The sequence below is a fragment of the Pararge aegeria genome, chromosome 12 (assembly GCF_905163445.1).
Source record: "Pararge aegeria chromosome 12, ilParAegt1.1, whole genome shotgun sequence".
NCBI classification, from domain to species: Eukaryota; Metazoa; Arthropoda; class Insecta; order Lepidoptera; family Nymphalidae; genus Pararge; species Pararge aegeria.
Genome location: NC_053191.1, coordinates 11868484 through 11889514, shown reverse-complemented (window position 1 = coordinate 11889514; position 21031 = coordinate 11868484). Strand labels below are relative to the sequence as shown.

Genomic DNA, 21031 nt, shown 5'->3' with positions numbered 1-21031 from the left:
CATGCCGAAGCAACATACCAGAAAAAATATTATATATTGGGTATACGAGAAATTTTTGGTAACCAGTAGTCCTACCTACCTTTTTCTTATTGTTTTTATGACGACCCTTATAAATTTTTCAATTATCAATTATTAATAATAGTGTGACATTAAATCCTAATTCTATAATTATTGTAAATCGAAAATATTCTTATGTTTTAAGTTGACAAATTCTAATATTTTTTTTTAGGTCTAAGTTGACATATTTAAATCAATTGCAATAATAAAATTTATTTTGTGTACTTGAATATAATAATTTAAATTAAGTAAAGAAATAAAAATCATTTCAACGAATTTTATTGCAATGCCCCGGCGGGGCGTCATGTCTCTTATGTATGTGCATGTAGCAATTAATAAACAATCTTCTTAATATATAAAAGAGAAAGTGTGTGGGTATGTTCCGTATAGGCTCCGATACGGCTGGACCGATTTCAATGAAACTTTCAGGGAATCTCCGGATTAACCTGGCGAGTAATCCTGTTAAGTTCGGTGACGATCGGAGCACTCCTTATTTTTCAACAATTTAATGATGTAAGTTTATTGTTTGAATAAAATAAAGCAAAATCTAGCCCGGCGAAGCGGGCTGGGTGCGCTAGTAAACAATAAAAAAAACTCCGATAGGCTGTATTTTACACTGTTCGAGATAGAACACAACCTCTTGCTGTAAGTATAGTACGCTTATTATACGAATTCCAGTCCAAAGCTCCTCGGTATAAGACTAAAGTTTGCAATGACGTCATTGGCTATCGGATACAAAAACCTAACTTACCTAACTCCACTAATTCTTACATGAACTTGTAACAATTGTTGGTGTAAGCATTGGGAACAACGACACTTAACACCGTGTGGTTCGAGTCACAAGCGAAGCGATAAGGAAGTTAATATTATAACGAAAGTGGTTATATACCTAATAATTTTATCATCTGCCCTTTTAATGTCTCATAGCTGAACACGAGGGCTCACTATCATAGCTAAAAGCACTATTATTTTGATATCGTTGACGTTCTGGTTTCAGAATTGTAATCCTTGTTTCCATAAATACTGCTATTTAATAACTTGAAGTGACGGTACAAAGCCCCTAAGCCTCCTCATAAATCAGATTATAAAATACCTTAGATCCACCACATTTTCTTAATACATATCAATTTATCATTAAATAGTAGAGTGACTGAACTGAACAAATTTCACGAAAGTTTCCACCACACAGAGTTCTCCTATATTTTTGTTGATATATTTCGCTGAGAGCTAATTTTATTAAATAACTTCTGTTCTGCAATTCAATTCGAGAAATAATCATATTCACCACTTTATTCCAAAGAAAGTTCCCGCTTCCGCTTTCACCTTGTACCATATAGGCCAATCAACTTATGCAGATAAGAACTAATAGATAAAATAAAGTCCTATCACCTTTATATAAGGCCTACTTTTGCTTGTGAAACCCTTGAGAAAAAAATACCCATAGCTTAATATTATAGGACAAGAAATGGTCAATCGTTGTAATACGATGCACTGTGATATTTTATTCGCAATTTTTTAACATTTCCTAGAAAAATCGATATACAAGCAATAAATTATAGAACAATAAGATCCGTTTTTACCACGTCCGCGGAATGTTTTTTACTTTATGGCGGTAGAAACTTTATACCTACCATAAAAATGTGTGAGTCTAACACTTTTTTCTTTGTTGACAGCCAATGTTAATAATCGAATTACATTATTTTTCTGGTGTCAAATTCATGATAAATGAAAAATTTCAATTCATTTCCGCTTACGCCAAAATTTTGCACCACGAAATATAGGTAAAGGAAATTTTGCACCCCTCACAAATATCTACCTAAATTAAAAAAAAACACTTTTTGAAAAAAAAAAAACAGGTATTTTTTAAGACTCAAAAAGGCTTTTTAAGGCTACGCCCTACTACTATGCTACTGCTATACTACTAAGCTACTTGCAAATCCTTTTTTAATTAATTTATGACTAAATGTTCAAGATTTATGGTAATTAAGTTCTATATAATAAGAAACCAGAGTATTCAATACTAGTTTCACAGATAAGAAAAATAAACCGCATCAAAATCTGTCCAAGCCTTCAAAAGCCACGATGCCGCATCCTTTTTCCCATTTCTCGTTTAAAAAACGAAAACCAAACTCAATAAAGGGCTACCGATAGAATTTAATCGGATAAACAGTAACAAACTGAACCATGTGGCGAAATCGGTGCTCGAAAAAAAAAGCAAAACATCGCTGTCTCCCTCCCTCGTATAGCGGCATCACTCTCTCCCATCACATGTGTTGCACGCGTGAGATCAATGGTGTTTGTTTTTTTTTATAGTTTTATCAACGGGCAAGGTTTATGACGTTATTGAGTCGACCCCGATCGCTTTTGTTTTCGTTTGTCAGTTTAACTTTTGTCGTACAGTGGGGTACGATTTCGAGGTACAGAATTCGGTACAGAATTCAGGTACGAGGTTCAATAGCCGTTCAGAGGTGTAATTTTTTGACATTTACATTTCTAAACTTCGGTTAAAATAGGTGTCCGGCGATTTACAAGACGAAAAATTATAACTCGCCACGCAAGGTGTCTCACATCAGGTTGCTCTCATCTGCTAGTAACATTATTTGACTCGTTGGCATTTATCTACATTGTACCAACTTATCTATATATTGCAAAACAAAATTGATGATTGCATGACATTTCAGACCTGGCATCGCATCAAACGATCGACACTTTATTACTTGTAAATTATTACTTCATTCTAAGACCTACAAAAATGTCTATGTACATCGTGAAAAACTGTTACAGAGCACAAAATGGTGCATCGATCAAGCTTTTTGTACGTCGCTACCTCTTTTATTTATTTATCTACTTCGGACGGTTTTTCGATTTCCTATCATTATTTATCTAAAAACGTGCTTGTAAGCACGTTTTTAGATAAATAACAGAATAGATAAGCACAGAATTAAGATAATATATTCTTAATTCAATGCTTACACGGCTATATAGTAGCATACAGGCATTCATAGTATCGTAATTTTTAATCATAGATTATAGAAATTTACAGAATCGACTACAAACTACTCGTACAATAAATAAACTTCATGTCTAAGTGACACATGATAGAAATATATAGCCAATGTGACATTCATATCGTTTTTTAAAACAGACACTCAATAGCGTGGTAAAGAACATCGAAATGTCATAATTCTTTTAGATGTCTTTTTCTGTCTCCCCTCTAGACGTATGGAAATGTCGTTATAGTGGAGCTCAAGCACGCAGGGCAGTGGGAACTGGGAATTTGAGACAAAAAACAAAATTTGAGTCTATTATAATATTTATACCTATTACGAAAAACTTGAAAGTTGTTTTTTTTCTTATTTAAAGAGCTTTTTATATATTTATTTTTAAAAATAATTTACTTGATATTTTTAGCTTCGGTAAAAAGACTAATTATAGATGTCGTAGGTTATAGGCATAAAGCATTCAGAATAACCATTTACCTAGTAACATGTTTCTTTTTAATTATCAGTTAAAAATATACATGACCTTCCCTGTCCATTACAAGGAATTTCCGCTAACCCAAATATCAAATACTTATACGTATATGTGGGTCAACATTGGAATTAAAAAATAAAACAATATAATAATCGTCAACGATACCAATCTACGACAACCCCACAAGGTGCTACCGCAGCCATAAACAGTGTGTTTTTTCTGAATCATAGATAGTTTACTTTTTACCACCATTATGTCATCTCACACTGTACGATATCCCTAATGAATAATAAATTGTTTAATTATTCTCTGGGGAGTACATTGATACATTTATTATTTGTGTGTTAAAAATAACATCGATATTTTAAAGCATTAATGAGTATAATAAAGTTGGTACACATGTGTGGGAGACAGATTCCTTTCCCCGTTTTAAACTATGAAGAAATATTATAGGTTGTCAAATCTAAGCATTAGTTAAAAGCTTAAGAGTTATGACATAAAACTAATACATTTTTAACTGCTAGTATAAAAACTATTCCCATATATTTAATTTTTATGAACTTTCTTAAATCTTAGAGAACTAAAATTTTGATACCGATTTTAATCTAATAATTGAAAGGGCTATAATTGTAACTATAGGTATAAAGTCGTTCAGAGTTCGAACCGTTCGAAACATGAAAGTATAATATTGTAATGTTATACGATATCTTATCGTACGGCCCTCATCTATAGTCATGTCTAATGAGTTAATAACTCAATGTACCAAACGGAATTAATATGCACCTGCCTTGGAAAAAATAATGGGTCAAGAACGAATTTCGCTTCAAACTTACCTAAACATACTTTATGATTATTACACTATTTTATCTGATGATTGATAGCCCTTGCCTATTAGATATCGTGAAACATGAATTGCAAAGAAATTTTATTAAAAAAACTTAGTAAGTATGAAAATTGCTAATTTTATTATAAAAAATCTAATTACTCTTTCTTCTTGGACGTCAATCTTTATCTCAAAGTAGTATAAGCATAACAAGCGGAAATCAGTTCTGTATTTTTTAAATTAAACTATGACATATATTTTATACATAATATTTGCCTTTTACCAGCTTTAACAGTATCTACCTACACTATATAATTATGTGAAAAAATAAACTTCTAACTAACCGACTAATAAAACTATGACACGCTATGTAGAATCAATTGTCTATAATCGAGCTTTTACACTATCGTGATAGGTTGTCATTTAAAAAAAAACTCTATAGTCTATAGCGATCAATTGAAATTGTCAATTAAGCCGATCATTTTATGACTTTGATATCCGTTATCGTCGTCCTTTAAAGCGTGTTAAGAAATAACCATAATTATATTATTATTGATCATCAAGCCATTAAAAAGCTTCCAATAAAATTATATTTTTTGTTTTATTTAATATCACTAATAATTATTACGGTTGTACATAAATAGGTTTTTTTTTGTCGGTTGGCTACACATCAGCTAGATATGATATAATGTAGATATAAATACTCTATCTTCTTCACTTCGTCTTAGACATTTGCGCATTTTCAAAATATCTCATCTTTAATCGGCAGTAAAGAAAAGACAAACCAAGAAAGAATGACTAAGCAAACTAAATTACAAGGTGCATCTGATCGTCTTTTTTACTCTTTGACCAGTACCTATACAGGTTTTTTCAAATAGGTTCGAATACCAATATCGCAAAATGTCAATAATAATCTGTGAGATACACGAATGAGAAACATTCCAAAATCAAAATCGACATCTATGCCGCCGAAATTTGAATGCCGGGCGTTCGATGCGTTCCTTTTTTGAATTCCTTCCCCACCGTTCCTTCCTCCTTTTGTTGCCATAGACGCGATATCGACACTGAACTTTGTGCCAGATATTAGTCATGTTTCCAAACTTTTTTTTTATTTCTGTTAATCTGTTGCGGTTCCTCGTTCGTGCTTTGAACTGCACTCGACGTTCGGAAATTCGATTATTTCATTGCAGTTCTTTGATTGATGGATTTCCAGTTGCCATTCTTTGTTTGGATACACGAGTGCTTTTTGAACGTGTGCTAAGTGCATATTGACGTAGGGATAAAATGGTGGATGCACGTTTACCGTTTGTATACGTGAAAAAAGGTTTTATATGATAACTTTTATTTAGCGATTTCGCTCTTTGATTCAGTCGCTTTTTAGAAACCCTTTTATATTTGACGATCTCTGGCTGTAGTGATACGACTTGATGCAACATTTAAAAGTATAATGTATTCGATCTCCCTGATTTTATTACATAGAGTTGTGTATTATTTTTTTTATGTGGATAATATGCAATACGGAGAGTATTGCATATTGAGAGTATTGTAGATATTCAAAAAGTACTATTAGTATTACTACTTCATAAAGATTAAAAAGGTTAAAGATTAAAAGTGCCACGTAATCGCATGAATATAAATAATTAGGACAGCAAATGGCCCCGTAAAAGAAACGTCGAACTAAAAGGCATCGATTGAAAACTTCGCTAACTTTCTGTCACGAAATGCACGATAGATTTTATACTGCCATTCCGTATTGACTACGCTTACAACTTTGTATTTACCGTGAATGTTACAACTACATAAGAAAATCAACTTTAACGTATGGAGTTAAGGGCTCCAAATAATATTTGACTGGTAAAATATGATTTTGCGATCATGGGTGTTTTTAAAGTTTAGGCCATAGACGTAATGTAAAAAATAGACGGAGTTTTCATGAACCAACTTAATCGTAAAAGTGAAGCCAGTTCAGATGTCAGATAACTCAAAGAATTCATGATCTGAGTTCCCAGTCCCTACTTTATAAAACATTATATCGGAGATAAGGAAGTATGTATTAATTAAATAAGTATTTTGTATTGATATGACTTAACGTTATTTGACGTTTGATATATTTACTTATATATTTATTTATTTTTAAACTTTTACCTTTTTGGAGACACAAAAGATTAACCTTGTAGATATTAGATTAGAACTGAGGTGTGGTGAGGACACAATTATTCAATCCTACTAAAAATGCAGGGCACTGTCAAATATGGCATACGAGCGTCTCCGGATCTCTTAATAGTCTATTTAGTAATACTAATTTTAGATTCTAGGACATTGGTAAACCAGAATGGCGTCAATCAATTGGAGACAAATACATAGTGACGGCAGCCTACCCAGTGCTAATAACAGAGGTCATAAGTGTGACCCTCACAGAGTAATTCTTCAATCTTCTATAATGTAACTATAGTCTGTGAATAAGGCGTGCGGTGATCTTCTGTTAGTTATATTTATGGGAGTGATAAAATTGTTTGCGGCGGTGTTCGGATCGGTTCACATCAAGCACCTGTCTCTCTTTCATTTTTTATTGTCTATAAAGTTAACGGAAGTAGTCGAATAAATCACTGTTTTAAGACTTAAGTGGTAGACTAAATAATAATATTATTGATAATACGTTGGAGTTTTATAAAATAAAAAAGTTCGTTCCACCGAGTAGGTCCGGGCCCACGTACTAATACGTACGTATTGGGAATTTTTTACTGAAACTCTTAAGAGCTGAAGCAGGTTTGTAAACGCTAAACTCAGGAAATAACTGTCCGATTCAAAACATCTCTTTTGCATTTCATAGCCCAATTCTTGGGGATACCAGGTATGTGAGGCGACGGGGTGGGTCAGGGTATATTGTCTAGGGTAGTGGAAGAAAGTTTATCAGAAGCTGTACGCGGAAGGTTCCTAATAAAGCGTCGATCCATTCAACAGTTGCTACTGACATATTATTTATGAGTTATCGGCCAGGGTGGCACGTACTCGTATAGTAGAAAGTGGTACGTTAATAAGCGTTGTGTGCCGCCTTATCTATCACATCTGGCCTCCCCCACTAATGAATATTAACTAATAAACTGGTGTATAAAGCGCCGAAACGGGTTCAAGTGGGAATTATTTCTATGTGACTCATTTTTGGTGACATTAAATAAAATTGATAGTTTGATGTAAAAATTTGAATATCGATAGCACCGACCCTAGTGCCCCAGTGAGTTCACTATTTTAACCGCGAAACATTTTTTTATTTCACCACAAGGTTAGCTCTTTTGATAACAATGTATGATGGAATCTAACATGGAAAACGTTATTTCGGGGGTATGTCAGTTATGTTAGAAATCTTACCGTTACGCTAAATCGCTTGGCAGCACGTGTTTATCCGAAACCGTCTACTTGACCAGACAAAAGAAAATTCAGAAAAATGAATTCCAATTTGGCCCTGTCGAAGGTTTCACCGCTTAGCCGTTCTGGAATACAACAAATACAGATATTTCATTCTGCAACTCAAAAAATTTAGGTACTTAAGACGAAATAGATACGTAGTACGTAGTGTAAGTATTAACAATAAAAACCAAAGCTTACATTTATTTGCTTTGCCTTTTATTTATTTGCTTTCGAATTATTATTTTTGAAATATTCTGATATGTTTCAAATTGTCCCCTCCCTAGACGTGATGCCCCAAGAAACTCTTAAATTTTCTTATGATAATCTGGAAAAGGATATAGGTACCTACTGCCGTTTTCCTAATGTCAAAGATAAACAATCTACAAAAGATATTTAGACCTGCTACTCCGTGCATGTTGTTTTAGTTTCTACCTAAGCTTAAATTATTTGTCGTTCCAATTTTAAAATCAAACGTGTTAGAGTGACCGCAGTCAATAGTATTCGATCGAAGGCGGTTGGTTCGTGCCGTGTGATCCTGTTTGCATATCGGCGCACGAAACTCGCACTTATCACGTTTATTGATTGACACGCTAGTAATTCACCGTTTCTGCCCCGGTCGCCACCTCGTGTGTGGTCTAACTTAAAGAATAAAGCGGGATACAATGAACAAGCTTACATTCTAAGCAACGTACATTCTAATATAACAAAAGTGAGTGTGTCTGGTTGTTTGTTGCTTATGTTTGATCAAACCATCCGTCAAATTTCGTAAGTATCTTGACGAAATTTGACACAGAGATATAGGACGTCTTCAGGATGCGAGATCCTGAAGACATAGGTATTTATTGGGGAAATGTTCAATAGGACTAGTTCTGTAAGGCTTCATAGCAAGGAGACCATTATCAATATTTTGAATTAGGAGCGATGAAAAGCAATTCTAAGACCCTGGGGACAGACAGAGTAACTTTTTACTTACTTGTGGCAAGTTAAATGGTCTTGATTTTTAAAGAAAATATACAAAAGCGAGTAAAGTCTAGTGCAACACCTAGCTTATATAATCCGTACTATAAAAATGTGTCATCTTGCAGATTATAGCAAAAGCTACATCTACTATCCAATATATAGGAGGAAACCTGCATGTCCGAGAGTTCTACATAATGTTCTCAAAGGTGTGTGGAGTCCAAAAATCCGTACTGGGCCAGCGTGGTGTCCACCGAATGCCTTCTCATTGAGGGAGGAGACCCGTGCCCTGTAGTGGTTTCTTACAAAAGAACATCGTGTTGCTCGCTTATGTCTTGTAACTTGTGACAAAGTTACAAATTTACAAGTGACAGTTTTACAACTCTTTGTCGAGGTAGCGATAAGTTGGTGTAGGCGCCACCCCCCGCTTGCTTAATTGTTTAGATAATAATCGGAATTTATTTAAAATATTATGTAATATAATATGCGGGGGCCGAATTAAATATGTGTAGGTATTATTTATTCTATGATAATTATTATGAAATTAATAAATTCAAATTCAAATTCCAAATTTCTTTATTCATGTAGGCCTATCACAGGCACTTATGAAGCGTTCATACATATGTGTTTACATAATTGTGAGGGGATGGTGATAACTTCGTTCGCCAACTTAAATCTAAAGCTACGAGGGTTCTAAACGCACCCTGGTCTAAGAAGAGCCCACAACAAACTTAGCCGGGTAAAAAATACCTAACTAATAGTGAAACGTAACTAATAGAAGTTACTATAAGAATGTTTATTTCTAGAGTCAGTAAGTTGAACTTTTCGTACGGGGAAGTGCTACCACCATGCCTATTTCTTTCTTCCGCATACCAACAGTGTTGCAATACAGTGTTTCGGTCCAAAGATCCTGGTTGCCGGTGTACAGGCGCATGAGGCTTAACAGATTGATGGACACGGGGAAGTGTTGCCCTGTTTATAGGCGATGGATTCCCTGCTATCATCAGGTGGGCCATCCGCTTTGTCCGAAATATATGGTTATTGATAACTAAGAAACGGTATCAGTAGCTTCGTTAAGTATCAGTATGTAGGATAGCACTTATATAGGAATCATTTTGGTAGCATGGAAACCAAATTTATTCATAAGGTCGTTTATTAGTTTTTTCGATGTGAAACATCTTTAGGCGGAGGGTAAACCTGATTTTTGGCGTGGCGACACAGACCGTGGCGACGCATCGCCACGCTTATATGATTCAATTTTTGTATTTCGTTTCGTATATTTGTAATAAAACAGTCATATTTAACCGACTTACAAAAAGGAGTGGTTATCCATTTGGTTGTTTTTTTTTTTAATTTGAAATGCTTTATCTTTTCATTATGCAATATCTGCAATAACTTACAGAAAACAATGTTGATGTTTTGATGTCTATATTTATTTCTATTTTATTTGTGATTGTTTTATTTTTCCCTATTTTTGATAATGTCCGGACATACATTTCTACATATGTGTTCTAACGAACTTGGTATTATCCGCCCTGATACTCACTCATTTTCAAGATTACTATGGGTAATAGTTTTTTTATTTTATTTTATAAGGGTTCCTAGATGACCTCTTGACACACAAACACAAAAATAATACTCAGTTATACCTAGACCTTTTTTCTCATGACAATTTAAAGGTTATAGGTAAAGCAGGATAAAAAGTATAGAGCCCATCTCCAAGATCCAAGCTGTATATGTGCTTTATTTCATCAAGATTGGTGCAATGGTTGAGTTGGACATATGTACACAAACAAACAAATAAAAACACCGAGACACTGTATAGTATGGGTATCTCGAAAAGAACCCGATTGAACGTACCATCTTCGAAAGTGTTCTTGTTTGCTGTAGGCCATGGCTGAAACGCGTTCGGTCTACTTCTAGCTTGTCTTAAAGCATATCAGATTAGTCAAAATAAAATGCCAAATGTATATAAAAACAAATCCATTTCCTCTATCATTGTTGATAGTACATTAAAACCCAATTTCCATAAACGTTGATAACTGAGACCCCGAAAAAATCAGACAGGCAAAAAAACGATTAAGGGCATCAACGTCTTGGCGTGAACGGACTACTTCTTTACGCCCCGACCTGTCAATTTTCCTCCTTTTTTCTTCGCGATATCGGCTCGAGCATCGAACATAACCAAATTAGTTTCGACACGAACCCCACTGGCCGATTGTCTGCCAGCCAAAGATTATAAACCTTTATCCTAGTTGCAAATAAGACAAAGCGACTATTCTAAAAAAATGCCATTTGGCTGCTTTTATATAGACACCATTTAGCTTCTTTTTAGGAAAAAAATCACTTCACACCGCTTTACTTACATCCCGAACATGAAGAGAACAATTTTTAGGATAACTCTTTCATTTTTAGGATATTAAAAAGATCGAAGGCCCACCTAATAGCAAAACTTGTTACTAAAACCAGGTGTGAAATTTGCTTGACTTATCGACTCTGTAAACGAGAGAGTAAGTATACAAGAGTAAGATTTTATGAAAATATTAATAACTGTTTTTTTGGATTTCATCATCATCTTCATCTCTCTGACAAGGAACTCTGCTGATCATAGTTCTTCTGTAGGTAATTCAAAATTCGCATCTCTTGTGCCGCTTGCGCCCAAAAGGATTTCAAAATTTGGTACAATTTACATACTTAATGTACAGATAGAATGTTTTTCATTTACGGTTTACAGTGGTTGCATCTTGCAACACCACAGAGTCATAGGAATCAACATACTGATAAAGCCCTCAATAGCGGTTCTGTCCTTTGCAAATCTCTTTGGTGCAAACTCGACAATGGAATCGATATAAAACTTCCCCTATTCAATATTTTTTCTTCTGTTTCAGGTTGTCAGGCACAACACAATAAGAAACTAAACAAAGAAACGGCACGCGAACGAAAAAGAACAATCAGAGTCTACGAATACTCGTACAAACACTGATATTAAGCAATCGACAGAAAATATTTTTTATGTAGAACCTATTTAATAGTGATAGGACGACAGATTAAAAAAATGTTGCGTTCGAAGTTTGAAATTGGCGTATGCGCTTGGCGAGGGTGACGGGTCATTATGCGCCGGGAGTGAGCGCGGCGCGGACGTCCGGATGCACCCGACCGGCGCGGCCAGCCTGCCCGCCGCACCGGAGGCGGAGGTGCAAGCTATGCACTCAATGGACTGGCTCTTTAAGAAGGAAAGGATATATCTCCTAGCGCAGTTCTGGCAACAGGTAAATATACAGACCAAAAGTACTTTTTCTCGGTTTCAGCAGCTTCATCGTCATCACGTTCAGCCTATTAATGTCCTACCACAAGCCCTCTCTCTCATTCACTATGCTGCTCCAATACAGGTAAACTTTAAATTAAAGCAATCAAGCCGCTTTGAAGCAGCATGCTGTGTTCATTTTTTAAAACCTTATCTGTGAAGCTTGCGTTCAGCGGTGGAACGTAAATATTCTTACTAGTCGTAATATAAAAGTTGTGATAACCACGCGGTAACGATTTCAGCCTCCATATCAGGACCGAGTTCAAATCCCGGCACATACTTTTTTAAGTAAAGCAATTAAATATCACTTGCTTTAGGGGTAAAGGAAAACATCAAGCTTGAGAGATCTCCACAAAGTTCTTAAATGCATGTGAGGTATCCGCATTTAGCCAACGTGGTGGATTGCGGCCCAAACCCTTCTAATTCTGATGAGAGACCCGCGCCCTGCATTGGGCCGGTAAAAAAAGGAGACTTCTATTTAAACCTTAACAACTTCCTATTACAACTAATAGGTGCAATCACACTATCAATAGCAATAACAAATAATGGAATTACACGTAAGTACACAATGATAAGGATAACAAAAAGCCGTATACCCACAAAATCAATTAATAGCAACCGCAATTAACCTGTAGGTAACAGCGGGGCCGGGCCTTCGAACCGATCCGTGGTTCAAAACAATTATTATCTATTGTTTGTATCACCCGTTATGCTAATATCTGATCAACTTTGTGCTATACACAATATACCTAGATATGGTGTTCCTGCTATGACGGTCATAGATAAGTTTTTTTTTTATGCTACGTTTACTACGGTTTTTACGAATCCCGAGAGAACAATTTGTTTTCCTGGAATAAAAAGTGGCCTATGTTACTCTCAGCCCTTTCAACTAACTCTGCACCAAAAATCTATCGAGTTGATTGCACGCTTAGTTAGTGGGTAAAGGAAGGACAAACAAACATAATTTTGCATTAATAATATGAGTAAGCATTAACTGGCCAAGCAGACGGTCCGGCTGATGATAAGGTAACTATCTATAAACAAGGCATACAAGAAATATTTCTTAAAAATTGCCGTTTTGTATTCAGAAACTTGAGGCAAAGGTGTTAAGTCTCATATGCCTGGAATAACACCGGCAACCAATCCGGAACACAGAAATTCTACTTGGCGGCAGAATTATGCATCGCGGTAAAACTTTTCGAGCTCTGTCACAAAATCCTCTACTTCTACTAATTAATGGTGTTCCCATTATCACGGTCATTAAGTATTTACCTGCTTCACATATTTATATTTTTATAACATTTGATCTATGATCTATGCGGATAACTATAATCTTACAAGAATCAAGGTAAAATAAAAGGTAATAACGGGCTGTCAATAAATAATAAATCTAATTCCGAGAAACTATATACTCGTAGTACGTGAAATGCATACAGAAGTTTGGTGTCTAGCAAATCTGTATATAAAATAATCTATATAAAATTATAAGGGATCTACGTTTATATATGATTCTGAACAGTCTGAACTACGCTGTACTATACTTTAACTTTTTTAATGATATTTATTTAATTAATAAAATACCTATATATAACTTTTAGTGAAAGAACAAAAAACCTCAAATAACCTACAATCTCAAACGCCATTAAACTACCCCAGTAAGGCATAGTGCCTAAGTTGCTGGCAGAATTGGCCCTTTGGCCAAACTATTCCAAGATAACTGCCAGATCTGGAGCAGTTGATCCTAGGATCACCAGTAGACTCGTTTTTGACAGTTTTTAAAAAACAGCTTGAGCCCCCGATGCCTGGTATAATTCATCTGAATATTTTTGATTAGATTGATTAGGTATTAATTTAGGACTTAAGATCTTGTGATGATTTTAACGTTAAAGATAGACACATAAATATCACTGCATTAAAAACAATTAAAACATTAACTAATGAAAAATGAAAAACGACTATAAACAAACCGGAGTTATGTTGTATACACTAATTGTTTAAAACAAAAGCAATGTTACACATGCATACGCGGCAAATATGTTACAATAACAAACAATAAAAGTTGAGTAGGAAGTGGAAATAGCAAATCGAATTGCTCACAGCGGCAAAGCAGTAATATTCTGGAAATAGGGTTGGAAAAATACAAGGTTAGAACTATGTAGTGAATCTTAATTCATTCTCTGAGACTCATTTATGGTTTGTTTTTTCTTGAATTGAAAAATTTTTGAAAGGTTTAATCGTTTGTTAGCCGTAATACAAACCCGCGCTGTTCAAGAGATAAACCTTCGACCTGTTTCATTGATGACTTATCCAGCTAACGATAAATATTGAGGCTTCCAAAATAGTTACAAATACCAGATTTAAAGTAATTTTCTTTAAACTCTGACGTTATAATATATATGTATATAACACAGAGTATATATGTAAAGTAGCTACATGCTAAACCAGATCTCGATTTGTTTGCTGATGAATGGATGAAGATAATGTCTGGAGTTTTGTTAGAATTCGGTGTAAATGTAGATCAATTATTTTTGCTGTTGTTTTTTTTTTAATATTGATTAATGGTTATTTAACCTTTTTGCTGTGTTCTTTTTTTTAATTAGTGTAATTGGATTCTGGCCGTTCTCATTATTAATAATTTTAATAATAATAATAAAATATATAGGTGCAGAATACTTACACACATATAATCAAGTAGCCAGGATGATGTATTAATGATGGCTCACGTAACACTTGTCGGAGAAAGAAAAGTTTGTTAGAAAAGCAGCTTATTAGGGAATAGTTGGATATTTTTAATTTTTCAATCAATTTCAAGAGGGTTTTAAAAACTTCACTTTTTCAATGATTACAGCGCCGTGACATTAACGTAAACCACTGGCTGAACCCAGCCAAGCAAAGTTGTGTAAAATTTAAAGTCAATCGATTAATTTTTGAGCTTTGCGATAAAATGAAAGCTAAATTTTGTACATAATACATGGATAATTTTTGAAGGCTTTGATTGCAATTGCGTCGTTTTGTTTTAGCAAAGTTTGATTGCAAAAAGTGTAAGCCGATAGGACATCACTATCTGGAAGGCAATAGACGTTTGCGTTGATAATGTATTCAGAGATGTATATCTGCTTATTGCAGCCTCGATAGAGATGGGATGTTGCGTAACAATGAATAAGAGGAACTGAGCGTTTTAATCGTTTCAAATGAATTTTTCAAGGTTCTATTTGCAGATAAGATTTACATTCACTTATATAATTGTACCTACTCTGAAAAGTAGTAGATGTTTTTTTTTTTTATTTTTTTTATTTAACACAAAAACCAGACCATGACAAAACATAAACAAAAGAAAACAGACCAATAACAATAAAACTAGCCATTCTCCACCACATGCGTGTATAAATATGAAATCGAGATTTTATATTAATCATACATTGAATGAGTAGATAATAGTAAAATTTAATTTAATTTAGTCTAATGGCGAAGTGTATTAATTTATTGTAGAAAATTAAGTTTCCTATGTAAGTGACTTAGGTCTTTTTATGGGAATAAATGTCTTTACTGCGGGTCTTTACTGCGGATCGTGCAATCGAATCTTTAAAACTAAATTTGGCTACGCTATTCATATCCGTGCACACTCGAGACGATAAAGCCAAGGTGTCGCCGTTGACGGATACGTCATGGAGGACATCATCATCATCATCAAATGTCTTTAAACCTAAACCTAAGTTAATCATAGATTAGGTAATTTCTCTGACATAGATTTGTCATATCAGTCCACAAAGGTTCAGATTAAGGTAGATAACACTCAACTTAAGGTCAGCCTGAGTCAATAAGAAATCCAAATATAAGGTAAGTATAAACCATCTTTCAACACTACTGCAAGTATAAACCATCTTTCAACACTACTGCATATCTCATATTCTGCTCTGGATTTAAATACACAGTGATAATAGTGTACAAAAAACATGCAAAAATTTAAATAAAGACTGTAGATTTATTTACATTGTAAAAATCATTGCATCGATACGTGAATAAGAACTAACACCAGTTTTACTTATAAAAGCTACGTGCGAGTATATGTACATAATTAAATAAACAGACCTAATCGCGTTTGATCTATGACTCGCCATTGATTTTAGACGCTGTCAATAGCTGCAATTACGTGTCATTACCGTTGACACTGATAATTGCATTAAATTGCTATCTCGAAGCCTTTCGAATCACAATAACAACCCGTGGCGTATGTATTTATAACATTTATCTTTAAACAGCTCGAACTGGTTTATTACACCACTAGTTGATTAGTTAATTAATATATTTTCTTGATCTTTATTTTTAACTTTAACTTAAAACTTTTTGAGACAGAGCTCCTTCGGGGAAGGACGACTGCAATGCTTATTTCTGCCGCTAAAAAACAGTGTTGTAATATAATAGCAGGCACTTGTGGTTTATCACCTACGCCTTACGTTGATGAATGCAGGGCGGCACGTTGCAGAACGTATTACTTGCATACCCTGCAAAGTTTTGCTCTGTTCATCGGCGATGGTTTTACACTAACCAGGTGGCCGACCTTCTACCTGGTAATAATTACTAGATTACTATAAAAAATAAAATATTTATGCCCAAATCTAAAACTTATGGTCGGAATGCAGTGTCTTTAGACTGGCTTAGGAAATCTATCTATAATCTATCTAACAATTTCAGTGTAAGACCTCAAATCACTAGTTTATTTGAAATTTAACTGTTAATGTTCACTGAAGTAGTTCAGTTTGGGTTTTTGATCTGTGATGCGCCTATATTGGACTTATTTATGATCTGTACAGAAAGGGTTTGAAGAAGGATTGTTAACCTTGGCAATGTAGCTACGATCATCCTTGTAAGCATTAATATGACTTAAGCGTTAACAAAACTATTATTTTTATCGATTATTTTGCGCTTTACATTAACCAAGCATTTTAAATCTGCTTAGGAATATTAGCAAGGAAATATTATGCTATTTAAAATTTAAGCTTATAAGATGTTTATAGTTGAGGTTTTGTACCAATTATTTATAGATATTCGACCTTGCAAGTGTTTCAATGAAGGTCCTATTTGCATTTTTCTTTAAAGGTATCTCAGTTTTTAATGATGCAGCTCCAAATAACAGCTCCAGATAACAAAACAAGATAAAACAATATTGGCAGTTTAGTATGCGTTCGTTGCCAATAGAATTGTTCTGCGCCATTTATCTGCTGCGTATCTATAGATCGATTGGAGACCGACCATTAGCTTCTTAATGGTGTCAATAACATAGACTGATCACTCGTTTAATTTAATTAAATATTCTAAAATACAGTATTTCTAATTAGAATTGGAAAATTGAATACAAAGATTCTTTCAAGTCACAGATATCACTAGTAGAAAGATGCGGTAATAAAAAAGTCACCGTTCATAATTTCAACATTTGATTTTTGGATTTAAAAAAAAAACAGACGTGACCGACAATGAGGCATTAATTTATAAATTGAAAACATTCGATATTTGAATTAAAACGTCCACAGTCCTATTCTGGTCTGACGCGGACGCGCTAGCAACCGCAATATTATTCGCAATAGCGACAAATATGAACAATAGAGTCTCGTATTAAAATCGCGATGTGAAATAAATATTCATCCCCGTTCAAGGAACGGAGTTCGCCGATGCGTCCCAGTGATACACTGCACATTTGAATGCTGAGCCCCGATAGTATTGTTTTAGTATTACTAGCAAAGCACCCACTAAGCCTTATATTGATTAAAAAGCATATTTACATTTGAATTTACATATGCCGTGCCTCGAATCGCACTTATCGATTACAAGTCGCAAGGACGTTTTGTTTTAATACCATGTATTAAGACTGCTTGGAATTCAGCGATGTCTCTCGCTGGGAAAGCTTGCGAATGTCTAATGGTTCACAGTAAGTGATTAATGTCTAATCGAAGACTCGATGACTCTGTAATAGAAAATTAAGTTTCCCTGAAGCGACACTCAGGTGAAGTAACGTTGATTGGTACATCAACGAGAGATCAAAAGATGTAGAGCTTTCTCTTTCTAACTTAGATTAACAGATGTATGCGCGTATGAGAGGGATAAAAAAGTTATTAGAATCGTACGATATCAAACACATAAAACCGCTTTGATATTAATCGTTGTCGCTAAGTTTACTCACGATTGTTCCAGACCTTTGGTACTGTCTTGTTATGAACTTGAACTACTTAAACACTGATCGAAAACAATGACTTGATAGTAAACGCATTATATAAAAAAACAGACTAATGCCCGTTTCCACTAAACCTAAGAATCGCCTAAATCGAAGTTGATGTTTATAGAAAAAAAAACGTTTCACCAACTCTTAAATGATAACTATTAGTGAAAAGTTGATGTTTGTCCTTAGATAAGGCATTACCTACTTATGAAGGCATAGCCTTGTTAATCGTTAGTGAAAACGGCCATAAGTTAATGTTTCTGCAGGTAAGTATATTGTTTTAGCATGCATTATAGATATATAACATAACCAAGATAAACACTAAAACTAACATGCTACTGAGAAACATAGGTAGAAACCTTCGGTTCATCAATCATCATCGTCATCATCATCATCATCAATCATCCTATAACAGTCCACAGCTGGACTAAAGGCCTTTCCCAACGGAGGGTTTGCCCATATATCACCACTGAATCGCAGAAGAAAGTAGATGTAGCACAGAGGACGCTGCCCGTTCTTCGACATCAACCGTCAACCTTTCGTTACTTGATCTTTAAAAATAGGTACCCCATTCATAAATACCTTATTACTAAGATAAACAACAGGATTGCTATTAGTAATATTCTAAAGATACAAAGACATAATAAAGTAAAGGTACTATACATATTTTTGTAAATAAGTATGTTATTGGTGACTCAACACAGTAGCATTTATATAGCGATAACTAAAAAACTTTTAGGTTATACTTAATGAAATCCCCGATACACGCCGTTATTTCCACAATTTTATCAATTGTATTATAAAACAGCCATAAACGAAATGATCGCTTTCTGACAAAACCAATATCAATAAACCCGCCATTAGCCACCCATCTCGGTCTGGAGCGTTTAAAACCGCATCAAAAGCGACCGTCGAACAGCAGTAACCTGTTAAAGGTATGTTTCCTACTCCGATTCATTTTTATCTACGCTTCTTCTGTTTGTTTAACCAAATATGTTTGATTATCTACCTACGTTTACTTATTCGATAGCGTGAAAGTTAGCTACAATTTGTATGGAATCTAGTAACGATACAGGGAAACTATATTGTCGCTCGGTGGCACAAATTATTGGTCATCAACCAATCTATCTAATAACGATCTAATAACGACCAGACTAACTAGATTGTAGCAAATATTTTTGTTATTTTCACAGTTAAATGCAAACTATGTACTAACAAACAAATAATATCTCTTAAAAATAATCGACAAATACGCGCTCCCCTGCGCTCGTTCTTTTATAACATATTATAAGAACGAGCAGGGAACAAACCTTGTTGAATAAAACTAACAATTAACGTCTATAAAATCGCGTTGTCGATCGTTAATTGATCAGAATACGGATGCCGATACGTTCGATCAATTTATATACGACCAATTTGAGTTAGTATGGCTTTTGATTTTATACTGCGCTTTTAATAGTGTTGCATTAAAGCAGTTCCCAGAGTCTTTTTTTAGGCTTTTTTTATACTTTAAAATCAGTGTGTACTGATAATTATTTAATTGGTCTAATATTTTTTTTTTATACTGTTGAGCCGTGTCTTTCAGGGAAATAAAGTTTAAATGTTTGTTTCCAAATCTGTCCGCGGTTAATTCTTAAGAAAGAAACACTTTCAAATATACATACTACTAGATGTTTCAGTTCGTCGCATTTTTTACGGTTTTTTACAAATCCATTGGAACCGTTCCTATGTTACTTCTCCGTCCTCTCAATTAACTATATGCCAAAAATCAAGTGGATCGGCTGCTTAGTTAGAGCGTGAAGGAAGAACATACAAACAAACACACTTTCATAATATTAGTATGCATAAATATCACATCATTACTTACGCAGGTGATAATTATTATCATACGTATGTACAACTAAAAATGAATGTGCAATATTGTAGACGCGGCAATAAATTTTCGAATTTAATTAATCGTTCTGATACATTCGATAGTATCAACGAGCGCATTGCGAATTTCGCATTTCCCTGCGGAATGCCATCGGTTCATGGTGTTCCCACGGCCTTGGTGCGGAATGTGGATTGGGCAAAAAATGTCCAACTTTCCCATGCACGGTCAAAGTTAGGCTTAGACAGCTCGAAATCACTTTTTTGTGTTTAGTTCTGTCAACCTGTATCTGAAACTATTTCAACCGGTCGATCGCAGAGCGAAAATATTTGGTAAATTGTAGCCACGCTACAAAATATAAATATTGATATCCTAAAATACTTTTAAAAAACTATTTAGTACTTAAGATCATTATCAAAAATAATAAGCAGACAAGATAAAGAAACTAAATTTTGTGTTCAAGGGCAAAATTGTTTTAAAACCTTAATTATACAAAAGAGGAAAAAATAATACAACTAACAACCAAATCGTGGAATCTTACGTCGCGAACTCGGCCTCCAACAAAAAAGCTTAACCTGTATTTAAAAATCGATTGCAACCAAAAAATTGTCACTGACAAATGATTCGAACGCCTTGCGGTTGAAATTACGAATTCAAATCTTCGAATTCCGAACAAAAACCGCCATTAACCGACGGTTGTTACCTTTTTTCGGCTGTCGATGATTTCGGAGCTAATCGTGTTTTTTGTCGATATGATTCGACTAATCGATGCATCGACCTCACTAATTCGATTTGCGCTCCACCCACCGCATCTATAAGTGGGCGTGCCTTATCGATACTTTATTCGGATCATTACCCAACTACTCAACCCATTTAAAGCTCGAGCTAGTCGACGTAGTCGGTGGTGGTAATAAATTTAATCGATCGGTA

At 34.6% G+C, this 21031-nt stretch overlaps 1 protein-coding gene across 7 annotated transcripts in view; it reads left to right on the top strand.

Moving 5' to 3' along the window:
- The window catches only part of LOC120628168 (homeobox protein cut), a 193036-nt gene that overhangs the window by 10596 nt on the left and 161409 nt on the right, over positions 1-21031 (top strand). For 6 of the 7 annotated variants that reach the window (XM_039896406.1, XM_039896404.1, XM_039896401.1 and 3 more), the window contains exon 2: positions 11605-11985. In XM_039896406.1, coding sequence (XP_039752340.1) covers positions 11863-11985 — 123 coding nt within the window. In that variant the 5' untranslated portion in view covers positions 11605-11862. Of the gene's footprint in view, positions 1-11604; positions 11986-21031 lie in introns of those variants that run through there. The other variant, XM_039896402.1, reaches the window with a different exon arrangement.